We start from the raw sequence: 18,469 nt of genomic DNA, 5'->3' as shown, positions 1-18,469 counted from the left end.
ATTTTTTTTTTTCTCAGTGCCCATCTGACCACAGCACGATCGCAGTGCGGTCTAAATTTGAACATTTCCTCCCTAAAAGTAACGCAATCCCACACTGTTCGCGAGATTCATTTATATTTTTGACTTCTGTGTGTTCTAGTTCGAGTATTATCGAAAGCTTACAATTACTCTGAGAAGACAATAGGCTGCTTAGACACAGGCCATGTTTTACCCCATGATGAATGAGCGGATGCCACTTATGTTGCTCACAACTATGGAAAAAACGGAATGGAATTTGTCAAAACTAACATTGCTGTCACGGAAATGAATACTTTTCACTTTGTTGGAATTATAGTGCCGTCAAACACGTTCTCGAGGAGGTCACGCAGCGCTGGGGTTGGGCCTCTTCTCCGTTCCACTGCACTAATACATGCAAAAATGTCTGAATGTGTTTCTGGTATTTGCCCTTTTCATCATCATTAAGCTCCTTCACGTCTTACCTCATGTCTGGGGCCCGTCTGGCTGAATGAAGATCGAGTGCTCCACACGGTCCGCAAAGGCTAAGATGGAAAAATAACAATGTGATATCAACAGATACAAGGGTTGGGGGGGGGGGGGGTAATCGGGATCAAAAAGATGACATCACGAGTCATCCACTTGCAAAGCCTTCTAAGGACAGTCTTTGCTGCCGATGTGTGCTTCAAGTGGAACGTAGCACATGACTGGTGTACATATGAACCGACAGGGATATGATTTTAGCTGACACCATCTGAACTCAGAAAGGTGAAAAAGTCTGAGGTTGTTGCTCTGTTAGTGTTGACCTCATTGCCTCTCGTGTAACATACCATGACGGTGCAGTTTCTACAAGGTTCTGTGAAAAACTGAAATCTGTTCTTTCCTCTTTAATATAACGCGATTTGTATTGTTCCGAGTCTCGCTGAGGGGTGAACGGTATTGAAGAAAGTGGCCATTAGATGAAAAATGGTGTGCATGGCTGCCTGAATGTGTGTTTTCATTGGCTTGCCCTTGTTTGGACAGTGCAAAAGGCCCTACTGTGCTTTGTCATGAGTGGGAGTTGTCATGTCATGACCCTACAAACACGCACCACATTTATAAATGCGATGGGTCTTTTTTCCCCAACAGCATATTCAGAAAGCTCAACCCTACACAGAACCTATAATCTTGATATCAGCTCATCACAAATGCCTGTCGGGTGGTTCCATGTTTTTAAGTTACAATCCCCCCCTTTAAAATCCACTATAACAATAACCACATGCTTTTTTTTTTTTTTTTAAATCCTTTTCAACTTCCCTGAAACACACGCACAGACACGCCCAGGCTAGCTCCTCTGGTCTCCTTCCTCCCCTTCATGTAAACAAACACGCCTTCCTCATCCACTTTCAGGAGAAGAAATGACTTTAGCTGTCATGTTCTGGTGATGGAGGAAAGGTGTCAAACACGAAGCAAAGTGTGAGCCAGACAGGCTTAGAGTTTCCATCATGGGCTTTGCCTTGTCAACCCAGCAATCGCTACCGGAATAATCTGACAGCCTGGACATTTTCATTGATCTTCATGCGGGTTGAAACGCTTTGGTTTACTTGTTGAAGACGTCATACAGGTTCATTATGTTAGCCTAAAACAACAAATTTTGGTGAAGCAAACCAGAGATCTCCAGTGTTGGGTTAGCACATGCTAACGCTAAAGACAAACTGAGGATTTATTTTTTTTTCTTTCTGGACATGGACATGGCAAATATTACACTGTGGAAACTGTGGGAATCTCCCTCAGGATTAATAAAGTCTCCATTTTTCCATCTATCCACCTCTCCAAATTATCCAGCTAGCTTTAAAAGTTTCTCAGTGTCATATTCTTCCAAGACACTGGTCGAAATGCAGTCAAATTCATTGTCTAAACTGCACTCAAATAACTTGTAAAGTGAAGTCAAAGATTTGTTTTTCAACACATTATACATGCTCGAAGATAATTGCTGGAAACTAATTTGTGGAGATACAGCATTCAACTATTTTTGTTCATTCCAGCCTTCTTCATTTTTTGGGCCGTTGTTCAAAGACATGAGTAAGAAAACCCCACTATGGAAGAATTTGAGCGGATTCGACTTAGTGGTTATCCGTCTCAATCATGACATGCATTTGGTTCACTAGCTACAGCATGTCAACACCATGAAAATAAATTTTCTCTTTGGACGGTCTAATGGCGTGGCTGCTTAGCAGTGCATCGTTTTCTGCTGTGAGTATGCGCACGTCAGATAGGGAAAGGCAGACGAGCCAAGAGGGGAAGGCAGAAAAAAAACAATGTGACAGCCAGTGTGCAGAGCTTCGGGCTGACATGGCTGCTTTAGAGTGCCTTGTTGTTGCAGCATGAAGAAGCCCCGTTACAACCCGGCCGGATATATTCCAGCCACAGGCTGGTCTTATCTGCAAACACCTGATTTGCCTGAAAGTTTGTCCCTCCTGTCTCGCCATCATTTCCCACCCTCTCGCGCCCTCTCTCTGTGTCAATGTCTGCATATATTTTTCTTTGCAGATGTTTTGACCGGCCGTGCTATTGCTCTAGAGGCCGATGCTTGGACACAGGAGGACGGTGCGCCGCACCATGATCTCATGCTCAAATTAGGGAGGATATCCGGAATGCATCCCTACACGTCTCATTTAATCACTCAGGGCGGGGAGGAAACGTGTTTATGGACCTAATAGAGGAACGAATACATTGCGTATCTCAGGGTGAATGTGCTCGTGTCCCAGTCGTGTTTGTGTTGTAGCTACGCCTCTGTGGTCTCCTGAGTGGACATGACACATCACAACAGGATGAGTCTGCAAGGGTTCCGGCCTGCTGAGTGAAAAGAGGGGGAAGGCTGAAGTCGAGGAGGTGGAGTCTTAAAAGACTTGTGGAGTCATGAAGTCACATATCAACCGTCGCTAATTACCTCTGCTTTTCATCTGCTTCTCTCACTTAATATAGATGTGTGACAACCCCCTCAGAAGCAGGCTACACAGACATGTTTGGCGCTTTGGTGTGTGGCTCTCAAAGCAAAACTAAAGCGCCCCCCCCCCCCCACACACACACACACACGCAGATGATACGTAGAAATCCAATGGTGCGTGAACACATGTAGACAGACAGTATCATAAAATCACAGGCATGTATTCTTTATCCTCTGCGATAAATGACTAATATTACTGCAGTGTACTGAGTCACTGAAAGTAGTTAGTTTGTGTCTGCATGACTGTGATGTGACCCAAAAAAACAGATCCCAAAAATGTTATTGGGTTTTACGCAATGGATCATTGGTGTTTCCATTCATTTCAATGTGGAAAGATGATTGGACACGCAAGCATTTTGATTTACGAGCGTGGTCACAGCATTAATTGAACCAAGGCACCAGTGGAAGAGGAAAAACAAACAAATAAACACAAATTGAAGCGGGACAAAACATCAAGGGCAAAAACCGCTAGTGCCACAACAAAATATGCCTCGGCAGAGAATGTTCGAATAGATGAGAAGGCGAGGCTCCTCGGATTGAGAGAATCTGTAAAAAAGCGGGAGGGAATAGCTTTCAACGCAATAGGGCAAGAGAAAGGTCAGGTGTTAAACTTGACACCCCCGATTCTAGCATTGAGGAATACCCCGACTCTCGTCCGCTCCTCCGATACGACACCTGAAAGTCGAACATTTCTGGGGCGACTTTGTCCCAGCCATTTGTTTTTTTTGTTGGCATCAGTTGCACAGAAAACATTTTTTTGTTTCGACGGGTATTTTCAATGCATTGCTCTTCTTTTTTTTGTCCATCCGGGTTCCACTCCGAGTGCGGACTGCTCTGTCGACAATGGGCTTCTTAACAAGAGTGGGCGTCGTGCCAGCGGCGTTTTTTCCTTGGCCTGCACGCTGCAAGGGACCCACATGTTGTCTGCCAAGCATGCACGCAACACAATGAAGCCATAAATGCATCAATCTTCAGCCATCTTCCTCCCCGCAAATATCTCCTTGTTTTTTTTTTTTTACCGTCCCTTTCATCGTTCTTCAGCTCCTCTCATTTGACTTTCATTGCCTAGATTAATGAGAGGTCTGCGTGGAGGAGACTCTTTGCAGACATTCCCAAAATCAATTCAAACTGCGACGGAGGAAAAAAAAAAGTGCCACTTTTATTGTGAGCCAACATCGTCTTCTCTCTCCGGGAAAGATCTTCTTACACAGCCTTGCGAATTTGACACATTGTTCTTCCTCTTGCCACAGCACACTCATTTCACATAAACAAAGCTCTGAAACTCTTGCAATTATCACATCAAGACCGCAAGTTTGAAGTCCGAAGGTGTTTATTGGTCTTCAATTAGGGTCGTATCTCCCTACGAGAGAGTTGGACATTACCGAATCTCTTACTTGTCGGGCTGTTGGGATTTCTCCTCCATTGCTGCTGACTGGTCCAGATTGACTATACACCCGCCAACACCCCCCCCCCGCCTCCCTCTGTGTTCTGTCTGACACAGAAGGAGGAGGCTCATTTGTTAAGCTCTGAGATATGCAGTAGTTTTGCGTGTGTGACTACATAATCGTTCCCTTCTGGTTGGAATGCTCCAACAGCAAACTTCACTCGTTTGCCAAAGAAGCCAAAAACTTGTGAGAACTCATGTTGGACTTGAACAAACCGAGGTCTCGGTAAGGAGAATCCACTGAGGGAAGGAGGAGCTTGTATCTGTGTTGCAACTCATGGTGACTTTTCAGTCCGACGTTGGCTGCTTTCCAGCCGTCTTTTCCCTTCTGGCTCACTTGCTCGGTCACCCGCCCGTTCGGCACCCATTCAAGTGCACTCACTTTGCATTTTACGGGCCGTATCGGACACTCTTCTGCTCCCACCCTGTCTTCCTCCTCGCCTTGGTGGCTCCTTGCACGCCATTAAGGAGTCCCCACGGTGGGCCTTTTGTCACTCAGCCTCCAGTCACTCCTCCATTGTGTTGCAAAGGAGGAAGTACAATTCATGAGAAAAGCGTAGACAGGAGGGAAAACAACATTTAGATTTGTCTCTTTGGGGCCTTACATAGTTTGTGTGAGGTACGAGTGATTATTATGACGACACCACGTTGTTGTGCCACAATGAAGCCCTGGTATTATTCTTCATTTCGAATCTTGCTGCGGTTTTTCCTTGACCCAAAACAAGGCCTCGTCCATTGCAATCAGTAGAACTCATTCCATTCAGTTTTCGATGATTCTTTTTGGTGGCCAAGCCACACATAATTGACCCCTCGTGACTGAGCCACACCTGCTCCAAGCATTCTTGACTATCCCCTTTCACCTTTGCAGTCGTTTCACACTCGTGCATTTGCGCGTCTATTTTGTGTTAATCATCTGCCGGTCAAGAGTATTTCCCTTCTGCCTCTGTGTATCCGCGGGCAAATTTGACCTTAACGACCCTCTGTTTATCGCAAATGCCCGCATCAATTCTTTACGCCGTGCCATTTTTTAGAACAAAGGCTTGCCCTTGGCTAAAGCGGCGGTGGATCTTTCCGATTGCCCCCCCCCCGTTTCCCCCCCCCCCCCCCCCACCCCGTGTGTTGTCATTCCTGCTATGCATTTTGTAGGCACATGGCGGCGGTCATTGCGTGTGACACGTGCTGCCCTTTAACACTGTATCAGAAGCGTCACCGTGATTTATACGCCGATAAAGTACGGAGAAATGAGGGGTTACTGTAGACCCCCTGGCCTTCCTAATGCCTCAGACCAGGGGTGCTGTCTATCAGTCTGTCAGCATTCTGTCCCCATGCTGGCCCTCAGAATATAACCCCTTCATGGTATTAGGAATTTGAACCCCCCCCCCCCCACACACACACCTCCCCCCACCCTCCCCGGCTTTCTCTTCAGCCCGCTGTCTCCTCTCCCAGCGTCCTTCTCTCATCTGCTCATTCGCCGGCCTTCGGTCGTGTTTCCGCTCTCTGGCCAGAGCGGATAGCAATGATCCTCTCTCAAATCTGCACCTCCGTCCCTCCTCCCGTCGCATTACAGCAGTGTAGCCTGACCCTGAATATGCCCCTGGCATCAAAGCAGTTGTTTACCTTTGAGGGGGTTTTGATTACTATCATACTGATAGGGAGGTAAGAAATTATCTATAACCTTCTTGCCATCTTCCACCAAATTTCACTTCCTGTCTTGAGGAAACATCTCGAGTAAATAAAAAATTGGGGTTGTGTTTTTTTTGGGGGGGGAATATACATTTGTGATTTCATTTGTCAGTTTTCAAAGGAGGCGTTTTTTGGCTGGGCTGCACCTCTTACAGGTTACACAAACATGGGCAACAAATCTGCATCTGACGTCAGACGATTGAGTCATGCTCCAGTTTTGGACTGTAGACGTCGTGCTTGGCTGCGCAAAATGATGATTCGACTGATTGATCATTTGTCTTAATAATAGTTTATTACCATGAAACTGTTTGCTGTAAAGTGGCAGGCCGACCGAGATTGCATGACATTGCAGCTCTCAGTTGAAACCTAAGAAGCGTTTTGCTGGGTGAGAGATGTTTCTCTGTGCTGTATCATTACTAATTAAAACAGGCCCGTGTAATCCACACACATGTCACTATGCTGCATATGTGTGTGGTGACCTGTATGAAACCAAAGCTGGCGACAGGATTAAGATGCTTTTTCCTGAGAAGATGCGAGGCGATGACCAATCGCGGCTGTTTGCCAAGTCAGGAATGACGCACGGCTCCACGGCATGAGATCGGTGTCTCCTACCTCATTACCACATTGCCACACACGTGTAATCCAATATACACACTCACACACACACACACACACACACACACACAACAAATTTTATTTAAAAATGGAGGAGCATGTGATGAAAACCTTTGCTCTCATAATAGAATGGCAGCTCCAAGATGAAACTCCTTAAGGCTTGTACCATTTGGAGTTTGTTCAAAATTTTAAGAAAAAATATGTCAGGAGTGCTAAACATGAATTCAGGCTATATTTGAGCAGCCCCTCATTCAAGTCAGCAAAGGCCACTGCTGTTTGACTGTCTCTAAAAGATTTTCCTGAGCGATTTAAAAGAAATCAATAAATAAAAAAACATGGAGAAAATTGTACAAAAATCTTGTTACCATCAAGTCGTCAGTTCTGCATTTTCTTATTCTGCTCATATTTTTTTTCCTCTTTTTTTGTACTTTCTGGTGGTCTGGCTCCCTTGTGGCACCATGCTGTCTCTCACAGGTCAGTCTTAGTTTTATGACAGACATCTGGTTTGAGAAAAGGTTTTCGGTGGCTATATCGTTATTTATACAGTTAGTTCTGACCAAGCAAATCATTCCTTTATGCCTGTATCTCACTGAGCGGCGAAGGTTTGCAAGTACATAATCGTTTGCGACCTTGAAGGAACCCTCACGGAAAAAAAACATTTGATACCCGCGATATACAGGATAACATCACTTGACCTTTTAACTTAACACACCACTTTACAGGTATTGTGGCCTATACCAATGCATTCATTTTATATTGAATTGTCATGAAGTACCACAGCAGCATCAAGGGATAAACTATGCTTGTTTTGTTCTGTGTTGCTTCTCTTAAGCAATGTTTGCGGTTGTTCCTACTAGTTGTTTTCCTTTTTTTTTTTTTTTGGCGTCTGCTTTTGTTTTCTTTATAGGGCCTTTAATCAGGAGAATTGATTTGTTGATTCTGAGTGGTGTTGTGTTTTTTTGTATGTTTTGACAAGAAGGAACAGGAGTTGGAGATTTAGACTGCTCTGTTAACACTTCACGTAAGCCTCTCGTAAGCTAGCCGTTAACCGCTAGCTGCCAAGTGGCTAGCTGCCATAGGCTTGTCACTTGTGATCCAAAGGTGGAGTGTTATGCGTGTGCAATGTTTGAAAGTTTACATTAGTGGTAAATGTAATAAAAAAACAATAATACAACCGTTTTTTTTTTCATTTAGTGTAACTTTTGTTTCGCTTGGCCCTTAAAGAGATTCAGATTGAAAAGAACACGTAAAGTCCAACAGCAGAATGCGGTGTCTCAGAAAGTTTGGTTTTCGGATTCCAAGTTTCTGAATAAGAGCTTTGCTAACTAATGATGATAGTTCAATCATGGAAACACTTAAATTTGAAACAGACACTAAAATAAAGAGCTGCCTCGCTTGCTCCGTTTTGCCCAATGACTAAAAATGAGTAATCGGGAATAAATTAAAAGGGCAAATGTGGTAATTGTTCAATAGTTACACTTTTTTTTTTCCTAATCTTAAAGGACATTTAAAAACAAATCATATCCACACCATATCAAGCTGAATTTCGTCTCCGGTCAGTGATAATTGGTTATCACCTACCTCTTTGCAAACACATTTTTTTCTGTACACGTGTCACACGGCACGTATTTCATCTCTTCCAGCGCGTTATCTGAAAGCCAATATGGAAACTTGCGCACTGGATGACTGACAGGATTCATTTTGGTGAAATGAATTCAGATGCTGGAGACTGCGAAACAGTCCATTCTCTTCAGGGAATGCTATTCTTTACACAGTATAATCAGGCTGTGCGAGCCCTGTGTCAGTGCAGGCCTGTCTGGTGCCGCATGTCTGTGCTGGGTTTTGGCAACCACACTGAAGCCGTGGCTCCCTCACGCTCTAACAATACTGCTCAGTTCAACTCACACATGCTTACACTCATCTTTCACAATACTGAAATGCCTCAGAAGTCAGAGACCACTGTGTTGCAAAGCGTGGTAACACTATACTTCTGGCTTGAATCAGGCATCTGCCATTTTATTTTTTATGTTTTACTTTGATATTATGGAGACAGACTCCCCATAATGACAGTTTAGCAGTGCCATACAGAATGTCAAGGGGAAGTAGCCTTTTATGAAAAAAAACTCTGCGTTGTCACCCGCTTGCCTGGTGAAAGATTTCCAAAGCCATAAGTTCTCTTTTGGATACGCAGGCATCCTTCCTGTGAGGTTGTCCTGGAAAATATGCAGCTCTGATGCTGGTATTCTTGGGCCCTTCCTCACACTTTCAGATTAACTGCTTCATACAAAACTTAAGAGCAGCTTCCTAATGGGAGAATGTGACACAGTAATGATGCTCAGCCACAGCAGTGTGTGAGGTAAAAGCTGTATTCAGGCTCTGTGGTCGCAATTTGGGCCTTCAAAGCTGCCTTTTTTTGGTTTCTTATGTTTTGTTCTCACTCTGTTCCCCAGTACTGTAAAGTACGGAGAAACCCACAGCAGTTGTTTGATTTATCACAGTTGAGGCGCTGAGTCAGTATGAGCGTGGGAGAGCGCTTGATAAAGAACAGAGAAAAGCTGAAAACGATGTATCAAGAGATTCGGTGTTTCCTTTCAATGCGGAATATATTGGGAAAGGTGGACTTTTGTCATCTCCATAAACTGTGCGCATTGGAAGAAACGGAAGCGGAAAGGTGGGGATGTGCGCCCATCCCAGGGGCCAAATGAATCCAGATGGCTTTTCAAAATGTCCTCCTCCATGGTATTCGGTACAAATGTAGATGACTTTTTGTTCACTTTTTGTGGGGGTCTGTAAAGTTTGTTTTTGGGGCGATCATTTTGTGCTTTGATATCGGTATTATACAGCTAACAAGTACACGGGCGGCCATTTTCACCGTGTGTTGAATTCTTGTTGTTCCATTTAACACCTGTAGGAGTCAGTAGGTCACGTTTCAACATTCAACACCTTCATCCGACTTCAGCCGGTTCTTCATTCACACGGCGCAGAAACATGTCGGCTCCAATTGAAAAGTAAGCCGGTTTTGAGACCATCTTAGTTATCGATGTATTTCCAACTGTAGGGAGTGGGAGTGCAGGCGGCTGCACGACTGCACTTCCAAGCAGTTTTAAAGGTTCGGTGCCATGCTCATGGACAAATTGGCAAATTGGTCCATAAATGCACATTTTACATCAAACACTGGTATCCAGACCACGTATTTATGGACAGAACCACCACTCCTTCATAAGTAATATAAATGGGAGTAGATAAAATGTTCAAACAGGAACCTGCTCAACACTCACATGGATTGTAGCCTCCCAAATTAACATATGGGTTCACAAATATACAATCATATTCAATCAAATCAATTTCGTGAAACATACACTTGACAGAGCAACACTAGAACATGGTATTTGCTAACATGATCACTTCAGGCAAACATTGATCTAATCGTGTGTAAGTTTAGTGGCCGGTTATATGTTGTGGTATGAATGTCGTGTGGCAGTGGAGCCTTGCGGCCTGGGTTGACAGCAAGCAGACAGAGCTCACACTTGTGCCCGCTCAAGAAGCGGAAAGACCCCAAACTGAACTGAAACCACGGTTTTACAAATTATTTGTGATTCTCTCTGCGTTGAATTGTCTTGAGTAATATGATTTTTTTTTTTTTTTTAATAGCTTGAGCCCACAGACAATGTCCTCAGTCAACCCAATAATTGTCAATATGATAACAATGATATAATAGTGCTCTTTCCGATGCCGATTAATGCTCATGTGAAAATAAAGTGACACTCTTTTCAGCAACGGGTTACATTTTTTTTTTCGTTTTGTTTTGTATTGGGACCCTAGCCAAATTCTTACAGACGAAATAACTACTGCAGCCGGAGAATAGGAGGTTAGAGCTCACCTCAAGGATACCCCTTTGGGGCTCATGAATACAGTCAAAGGGCTGATTGTTAACGGCCCTCATGCAGGTTTTTCAAGATGGAACATTCAAATGACTGTATGATAATCTGTCTGCAGGTTGCTCTGGATGGCTCATTGCAAAACATCAAGCTTTTGACACTTTTATGGTATTTACACAAAACGCCAACACCACGATAAACCATGAAGCATATAGAAAGTCTTTATAATTTGTCCTGCATGGTGGACAAATGGGGGACACGGCCACCGCTAACAAAGTCCAAACATAGACCTTCATTGTTCCACTCGCATGTTGGGTTTCATGGTTTCACTTCATTGGGACTTCCAGGGATTCTGGAAGTGAGGCACACACAGTTGGCATTGCTTAGAAACAAACAAATACAAAAAAAAAACAAAAAACCGGTCTCTTGAATTACGTCGAATTAAATTGTGTTCGACGTTTTTTTTGTTTGTTTTTTTCTGTGACAAACAAAAAAAAACGGTCTCTTGAATTACGTTGAATTAAATTGTGTTCGACGTTTTTTTTTTAATTGTTTTTTTTCTGTGACAAACAAAAAAAAAACGGTCTCTTGAATTATGTCGAATTAAATTGTGTTTGACGTTTTTTTTAAATAGTTTTTTTTCCTGTGGAAAAAAAATAAACAGCCTGAGGCCATTTATATTTACTAACTAATGCATGAATGGGGTGGGGAAGGGAGGGGGGGGAAGTAGTGCGGGTAACAGATGTGACTCATAACTTAAGCATATACTGCTTTCATATGGGATCCGAACCGATGAGCATTCACCCCACAGTGGTTCCGTCCGATGCAGCTGTCACTAATGTTCCCCTTTTGTAATGACACGTGAGTCTGCTATGTACGGAAACATAAAGAGGTCAAATCATACTGCACGATCTCCGCCCACAATGTAATTTATACACTGGCTTGAGTTTAAGAATGTCCAACGAGGCACCGTGCCAAAACTATCATTGGAGAAAGCGCGATGCCCCCACATGGTCGTATCAAAACAAAACACATTTTCATCTCTTAAAATGGTGAAGTGTTGAGGAAATTCATGACGATATTTGCAAAAAATAACTTGTCTGTGTTGTGGGAGTATAACTCTTAATCTTTTTGTGGTAGCCGCATATAAACGTCAGTTGTATTTGGGAGAGTTACACGTGCCCTTTACTGGCCAGCCGGGAGTTCCTATGTGTCAGACATATTAGTGCAGCTGTTGAGATTGACCGTTGTTATCTTTCTGTCTGCGCGGTGCGACACACACACACACAAACACACACACACAGATATACTGTACATGCACGCACACACAAAGGTGGGCAATTATTACTGTACAATGATCGCAATTGAATATTTTGCTTAAGACCACCAAGTTACGCAAACCTTTGTGAAGACATAACAGGGGGCGCACTGGGGTACCACAGTTGCTACTCTTCCTTCATGTCCAGGCATGCTTTTAAGTTGACATCACATCCCAGAAGTGTAGCGTGGAGCATCCACAGCCTGCGCACACAAACACTTTTGGACATACGGTTCATCTACATGAACGTTAGATGACGCGCTACGGTAGATTCAGTACCAGACAATTGTAGACCAGGTCTGAAAAGACGTTTAAAAACGTCTTTGGGAGTGAATGACTTAAATGGGCAAGAGATTTATTTCCCTTTTTTCTTCACCAACAAACCATGTGTGATTAATTGGGCCTACAAGAGGACCTTGAAACGTTTAATTGGACTTTGTACTGGCACCGTTGATTACTTTGCAGCTTTTTTTTCCCCCCTCACCCATCAAGAAATCGAGAAAGAACTGAATGACTTTCTTGTTCAACTGTGTGTAAGGTTGTAGTCGTTTCAGAGTGAAGAGAAGTTAATTGGGGACAGCTCGTTCACGGGTGAACAAACAACGTGCCCTCTATCCGGAAAATGACAATGCTTGGGTCAAGGGGTCATTGTTAGGCTCAGACTGTTTGTTCCAGTGGTAAAATCTGAAATGAAACGACAAGACTCTGCTATTTTAAGTCTGTATCGCTGTCTCACGTCGGTCTCCCTCTGTGGACTGGCCGACCGTCTCGATAGGTCATGACATATTGGGGTGATGACATCATGAAAAAAATGATATCGCCACCATATTAAAAGGAAAGTTGGCGCTGGTTTTGCAATGCTAAATTCCGCCACATACAAGTGGCGCTTCGCTCTTTAGGGGGCCAGGGTTTTGGATATAAGTTTGCACTTGGACATTGTCAAGGAAGAGTATGTCGATCATCTTTCTAAATGTTCTCTTTTGCTTTCTTTTGTAGACATGTTCCAGTACCTGCTATCCTTCTCCCAAGGACACCTGAGTTCTCTGCTGGAAGGGACCTACACCCCACTTTCTCGTCAAGCTTTGCCCCACGTGAACAAACTCTTCTCCTCACTCTCCCTTTATCTCCGCGGGGCCAACGTCTCAGCGGAGACGACGGTCCACCATTTTTTTAACAACCTCTTCCCCCTCGTCTACACACGGCTCATCAATCCGGGCATTGTAAGCAGCGTGGCGGCGGACACGGAAATGACGGATTGCCTCCGTATGATTAGGCAGGACGTCAACCCTTTTGGGCCGCATCCGGCCGTCATGGCCAAGGAGCTATCCGAGGCGATGAGCGTGGGCCGTCAATTGGGCCTGTTCCTCGAGGAAGGTCTGGAGGTGCTGAATGCCACCGAACACGTGAGCTTGACCAAAGACTGTCTTAAGGGCCTGGTGAAGATGGTGTACTGCTCCCATTGCAGAGGACTAACGCTCATCAAGCCCTGTGTGGGTTATTGTCTCAATGTGATGCGCGGCTGCTTGGCCAGTATATCTGAGCTCGATCAGCCTTGGAGGAGGTATACTAACTTGTTGGAACAGCTCACGCACGCCATGGTGGGCCACCACAGCCTGGAACTCGCGTTGCTGGGAGTACGAGGCCACGTGAACGAGGCCTTGCTCCACGCGCAACTTCACGGTCCGCTCATCACAGCCACGGTGAGTACACGCGCGACAGACACACTGATCGGCAACCTCTTGGTTTGACTTTCTACGCTTTGGCGATGGTTCATGTATTGATTGGAAGCGGATTCAAGGCTACTTGTGGCTGATGAGCTTTTGTTTTTTTTTTTTTCCACCGACGCAACAAAAAGCACCGCACACTCTATTAATGCTTGCACAGTGTTGAAATTATTCACAGAAAAATATTGTTTATACTGAAAAGAAAACGCAAAGACAGCTCCAAAGAACAGCTGACAAGAGTTGAGGTTTAAGGGGGGGAGATTTTCCAAACGAGCAAGGCGGCGAAAAGGCTAAACTTTGTCGTCGTTAGCTTGTCGACTGCTGAAATGACTCGTAATGGAATAGAAAGGAGTGGGCTTTGTTTGCCTGATGCATGTCGTTCGTGCACTATATGCAGTCATACTTGGATCGTGAGTTCTTCCAAGCCTAAAAAGATCAATGGGAGTGTTCTTCTGGAGACAAAATTGTGCTATTGCTCAAGACTTTTCCTTGGATTCTCACATCCTGTTTTATTGTTGTGCATTGAATCAACATAAGGTCTCATTATACTTGTTCCAATCAATTTTGCAGTTCAAACAAATTTGTAACATTTCAACCGAAGCTTCAACGAAACACATGATTGCATCTACCGATGAAAGACTTATCATCTTTCACAGATCTGTCCACACTAAGACACAGCGTGGTACAAATCAGTTTTGTTGTGGGAGGAGCCTTTATTCCTTCCATAATCTCAATCGCCAAGAGCATTTTGACATGCCGTTGCACATTTCACAGGCTTCTAGAAGAAGGTTCTCGCTAGTGATATCCAGTACATGTAGAACCACTCGAATCGTCCTGAACTCATGTAAGACCACGATAGGTCATCACACGTTAGAAACACTTAAGAAAAAGACAAAACAACACAATATTATATTTCCCGGATGTTCAGTCAAAGGATTATTACCATAGAGCACAGGGGTCAAACTCAAGGCCCGGGGGCCAGATCTGGCCCGCCACATCATTTTATGTGGCCCGCGCAAGCAACTTCCATGATGCTTGCTAAATTATGGAACAACATTTCACATTTTCACATTGTAATTATTAAGAGAGACATTGTAAGCATTTTCTTGTTGCCAAACACCTCATTACAGAAACTAAACAATAGTTGAAGAAACTGTTATTCTTGACTTCTTGATATGATTTCAGTCATAATGGCCCTCCAAGGGAAATGGTAACGAAAATGTGGCCCGCTGCGAAAATGGGTTTGACACCCCTGCCATAGGGTGACTACCTAAAGAGAAAAAACATTTGTTTTGTTTGTCTTGATGTGCACGCAAATCCGGGTCCAAGTGTGTTGCCAAGCTGCAGTACTAAACGGGTTTGAACCAGGCCATATAAATCATCTGGAAAACGGCCTTGAGATTTGATGCCAGAGAAGAATGTGTTCCCAATCGGACACCGGTGGCTCCCATTTTCTCCGCTCTCATAATCAACCCCTCCTCCTTCCCGAATTGCAGTCTGCATTGCCAGTTCTTCCCTAAAATGACACGCCCTGTTCAGATTTCTCCAATAATATCTTTTACATCTTGGCTACAGGAACCAGATCTGCAAAATAAACACATCTCCGCATCACAAGTCGCTAGAGAGCACTTGTGGAATAAGCTATTAGTGTCTTTCGTCATTTGTTCTTTTTGCAAATTTTTCTGTCATTTCCAGTCAATACATGTTTTGACTGTCAACAGTATTTATTTCTGAAACTCGTTTGTTATGTTCACAACCGTTACGGATGAAGCCGATCCAGAGGAGGGGAAATGAACTGGCGTTTGATTAAAATGAAAGAAAGCGAGCTTCTGTCGTTCATGTGGCCTGAAAATGCGACTGAATGCGCGCACAGAGCTGTTGAGGCTCGATTGCCATGTGTTGTCGGTAACCAGTGGCCTTTCTTTAAATCCGAACGTTTTAATAAAACCTCTGGGAGCTGTCAAGGAAAACTGTTAAGTCTCCAATGCCCGACTACTGTGTCAGCGTATCCACCTTCACCTCTACACCTCAGTGCACTCCCCTCCCAGGCAAACACACTTAACGGCCAATTTCTGATTATACGACGCACATTATCATTACCATCTGAACGCAAAGTAAATAAAGTGCAAATGCCAGATTTGACCGACTGTTCACTTATGTAATGTATACGTTTTTCACGCAAAGTTAGGCGCATAGAATACATTATTTATTTCCTTTTTTTTTTTTTTTTTCGTTGCAGCGTCAGAATATGCCACCAACTTAAATGAATTATTGTGTGGTTTTCGATCCGGGATGTTATCCCCAACCCCTTTTGCGGTCGTTCTCTCCCACTTAATGTGGCGCACGCAACACAGACTCCGCACTGTACTGTACGTTGCCCAACACTTGGACTGATAATGTACACGCACACTAGATCCAGGTATCAGGTTTTAAGAAAGCTTGCTAGAGGGGTGGAGAAGCCGCCCAGCCTTTGACAGTACTCGCAACGACTGAAAGGCAGTTATTGATAGCTACGCGGGGTAGCAGGACCATGAATTATTTTTTCACACATTCTTGCTTATGTTGAGATGGAGCATGTCTTAGGGAAGTGGTTATGGATATTAAGGGGGAGACTGTGGTTGGATTATGTTGAGTTGACACAAGTAGGAGAAACTGAGAGAACCTCGCGGAGAAGTCGCTACTTTGCGAAAATCGGGGCTCCGGTACTCGGTGGTCCTCTCTGTTAATGTGACCGTCAAGATGCCTTTTTTTTTTTTCTTTTCAATATATAGGATCCTTCTTTTCCAATGCATCGTACATACTCTACCTGGCACGGCTGGACTTGGTTTTACTTGCCTTAGTTTGGGGTGGTCGGTTTTCCACTACGAAATTAGCCGTTGCGGGAAAACTGCTCAGGCGTCGCTCCCGCGAAGCAGCATTAAATGTATAAGTCGGAATGAGACACGCAAACAAGTAACGGCAACGCTGCAGGCAAACGAGGGATTTTCCCACGACTTCTATTTCAATAGTACATTCTGATCTTAACATGGGCCTGCGGTTTGAAATCGAAAGACGGACTATTAACGGCAGCGTTTCAATTGGCGAAGCATAACCTCATCACACTTCGACAGGCAAGTCATTGTCGGAGACGGCAAACAGCGCACTCTTAATTAACCTTGAATAATATTAATGGACAGTACGTGGAATGACTTCAAGTCTGCTGTGTTGCAAGAAAACAGTCTGATTGTTCTCATAAAAGTGAATGATCACCAGCTGGATCTGGTTCCTTGTAACAGGCTGCTCCACCAGTCAAGTCGAGCACAGCGACGCTCTTGTACTTAATTTGTTAGGACCTTTCGTTCAGCTTTTGCCCTTGGTCTGCTGCCTATTGTAATGAGATTGCTTTCATTTGGGCAAAGACTGATGGCGGCAAGAAAATAAACTGCCGTGCAAAGTGGAGGTTAATAAAGGCCCGTCTGGAGCCGGACTAGACAGGAGGTTGACTGCAGCAACCTTTTAAGGTCTTTGATTTGAACCCCTTCACGCACCCTGTAACCCGATAACACGATAAGCTGTCCACTGTCTGCCGTCCCTGAAAGGGTTAAACTGCCTGTAGCGCTTTACTTGAAGTGTAAAGTGCATTGCAAATCAAATGTATTGTGATGACATCTATTTTGTGGATAAAGAACAGGGGACATCCTAGCCTAGCTCCGTTCAGTGCAGTCCAATGGCCGACGTGGGATGTTTGAGAGAAGAATCACGTCTTCTTTATAATAGTTTTTTTTTTTTTGTTTTTGCTTTATAGTTCTTTGGGACCAGTAGTGAAACGATACCTCAAACATCAGTAAAAGTAGTGGGAAAATAGCTGTCAAAACAACCTCAAATGATTGTTATGAACATTTTCGACGGTGTTCAATATTTGATATTGAGGGGTCTTCTGATCAGGTTTTTATGCTGCCAATTCCAATAATGAGTGAGCTTAGCCATTACTGATTTTGCTTGGATAACATAGTAAGCTGCAAATCTCTCAATTTAGACCTACCTGCGTACGAACGATTATTTCAACAATAAATTAACCTGTAAATGATTTTTTGGGGGTAATTGATGAATCAGATTTAACCCTTTCGGGGACAGCGGTTACTACAGTGGATAGCTTACCATGTTATCAACTTACAGGGTGCATGAAAGGGTTAAAAAAACCCTCAACACCAACAACAACATTCCATCCATAGCAGACCCAGACATTCTGCCTACAGTCCCCATGTTAGGAATACACCTCTGATCTGCATTCCCCCATCTGAACCGAGGCCAATCGAAATGAACTGAACCGCTTTGTGGAAATATGGATTTTGCAGCCTTTGGACCATGCCGTCCCGCACACCGTGACACATTCTTGCATCTCTCACCATCATTTATTGAAGGCTTCAGCGTTCACTTGGAAGAAGATGGCATCAATGGTCTGGATTAATGACAATTGACCATATAGTTGCGAGCCAAATATTGCATGCCTACCCCTTTTTCTCTTGTTGGTTTTACCACAGCTTCTCATTAGAGCTCATGCGGGACTGATGGTGGCAGCCTGAGCCCTGAAATAATGGAAATAATGGCAAGGAGAAGTCGACTGCAACGTTACGGTTCCCCATGGTTTGACCTGAAGAAACTGCAAACCTTCTGCTTCGTATAAAATGTATTTACTTTGGTTTGCTTTCCCTTTAACTGGCAGTGTTTAATGTACACGATGTAGTGGTGTTTATTTGGTTTGGGCAAACATCACTGAATGGCTGTTGGATCCCCGCGGACGCGATATTTGAGTTGCCGCAGCGGTAGCCGACACCAAATAATCCCCCG

At 44.0% G+C, this 18,469-nt stretch overlaps 1 protein-coding gene across 1 annotated transcript in view; it reads left to right on the top strand.

Moving 5' to 3' along the window:
• The window catches only part of gpc5c (glypican 5c), a 111,010-nt gene that overhangs the window by 9,899 nt on the left and 82,642 nt on the right, over nt 1–18,469 (top strand). The window contains exon 3 of the mRNA XM_019855900.1: nt 12,915–13,618. Coding sequence (XP_019711459.1) covers nt 12,915–13,618 — 704 coding nt within the window. The remainder of the gene's footprint in view (nt 1–12,914; nt 13,619–18,469) is intronic.

This window comes from Hippocampus comes, unplaced genomic scaffold (assembly GCF_001891065.2).
Source record: "Hippocampus comes isolate QL1 unplaced genomic scaffold, H_comes_QL1_v1.1 scaffold114, whole genome shotgun sequence".
NCBI classification, from domain to species: domain Eukaryota; kingdom Metazoa; phylum Chordata; class Actinopteri; order Syngnathiformes; family Syngnathidae; genus Hippocampus; species Hippocampus comes.
This window is presented reverse-complemented; position numbering and strand designations above follow the sequence as displayed.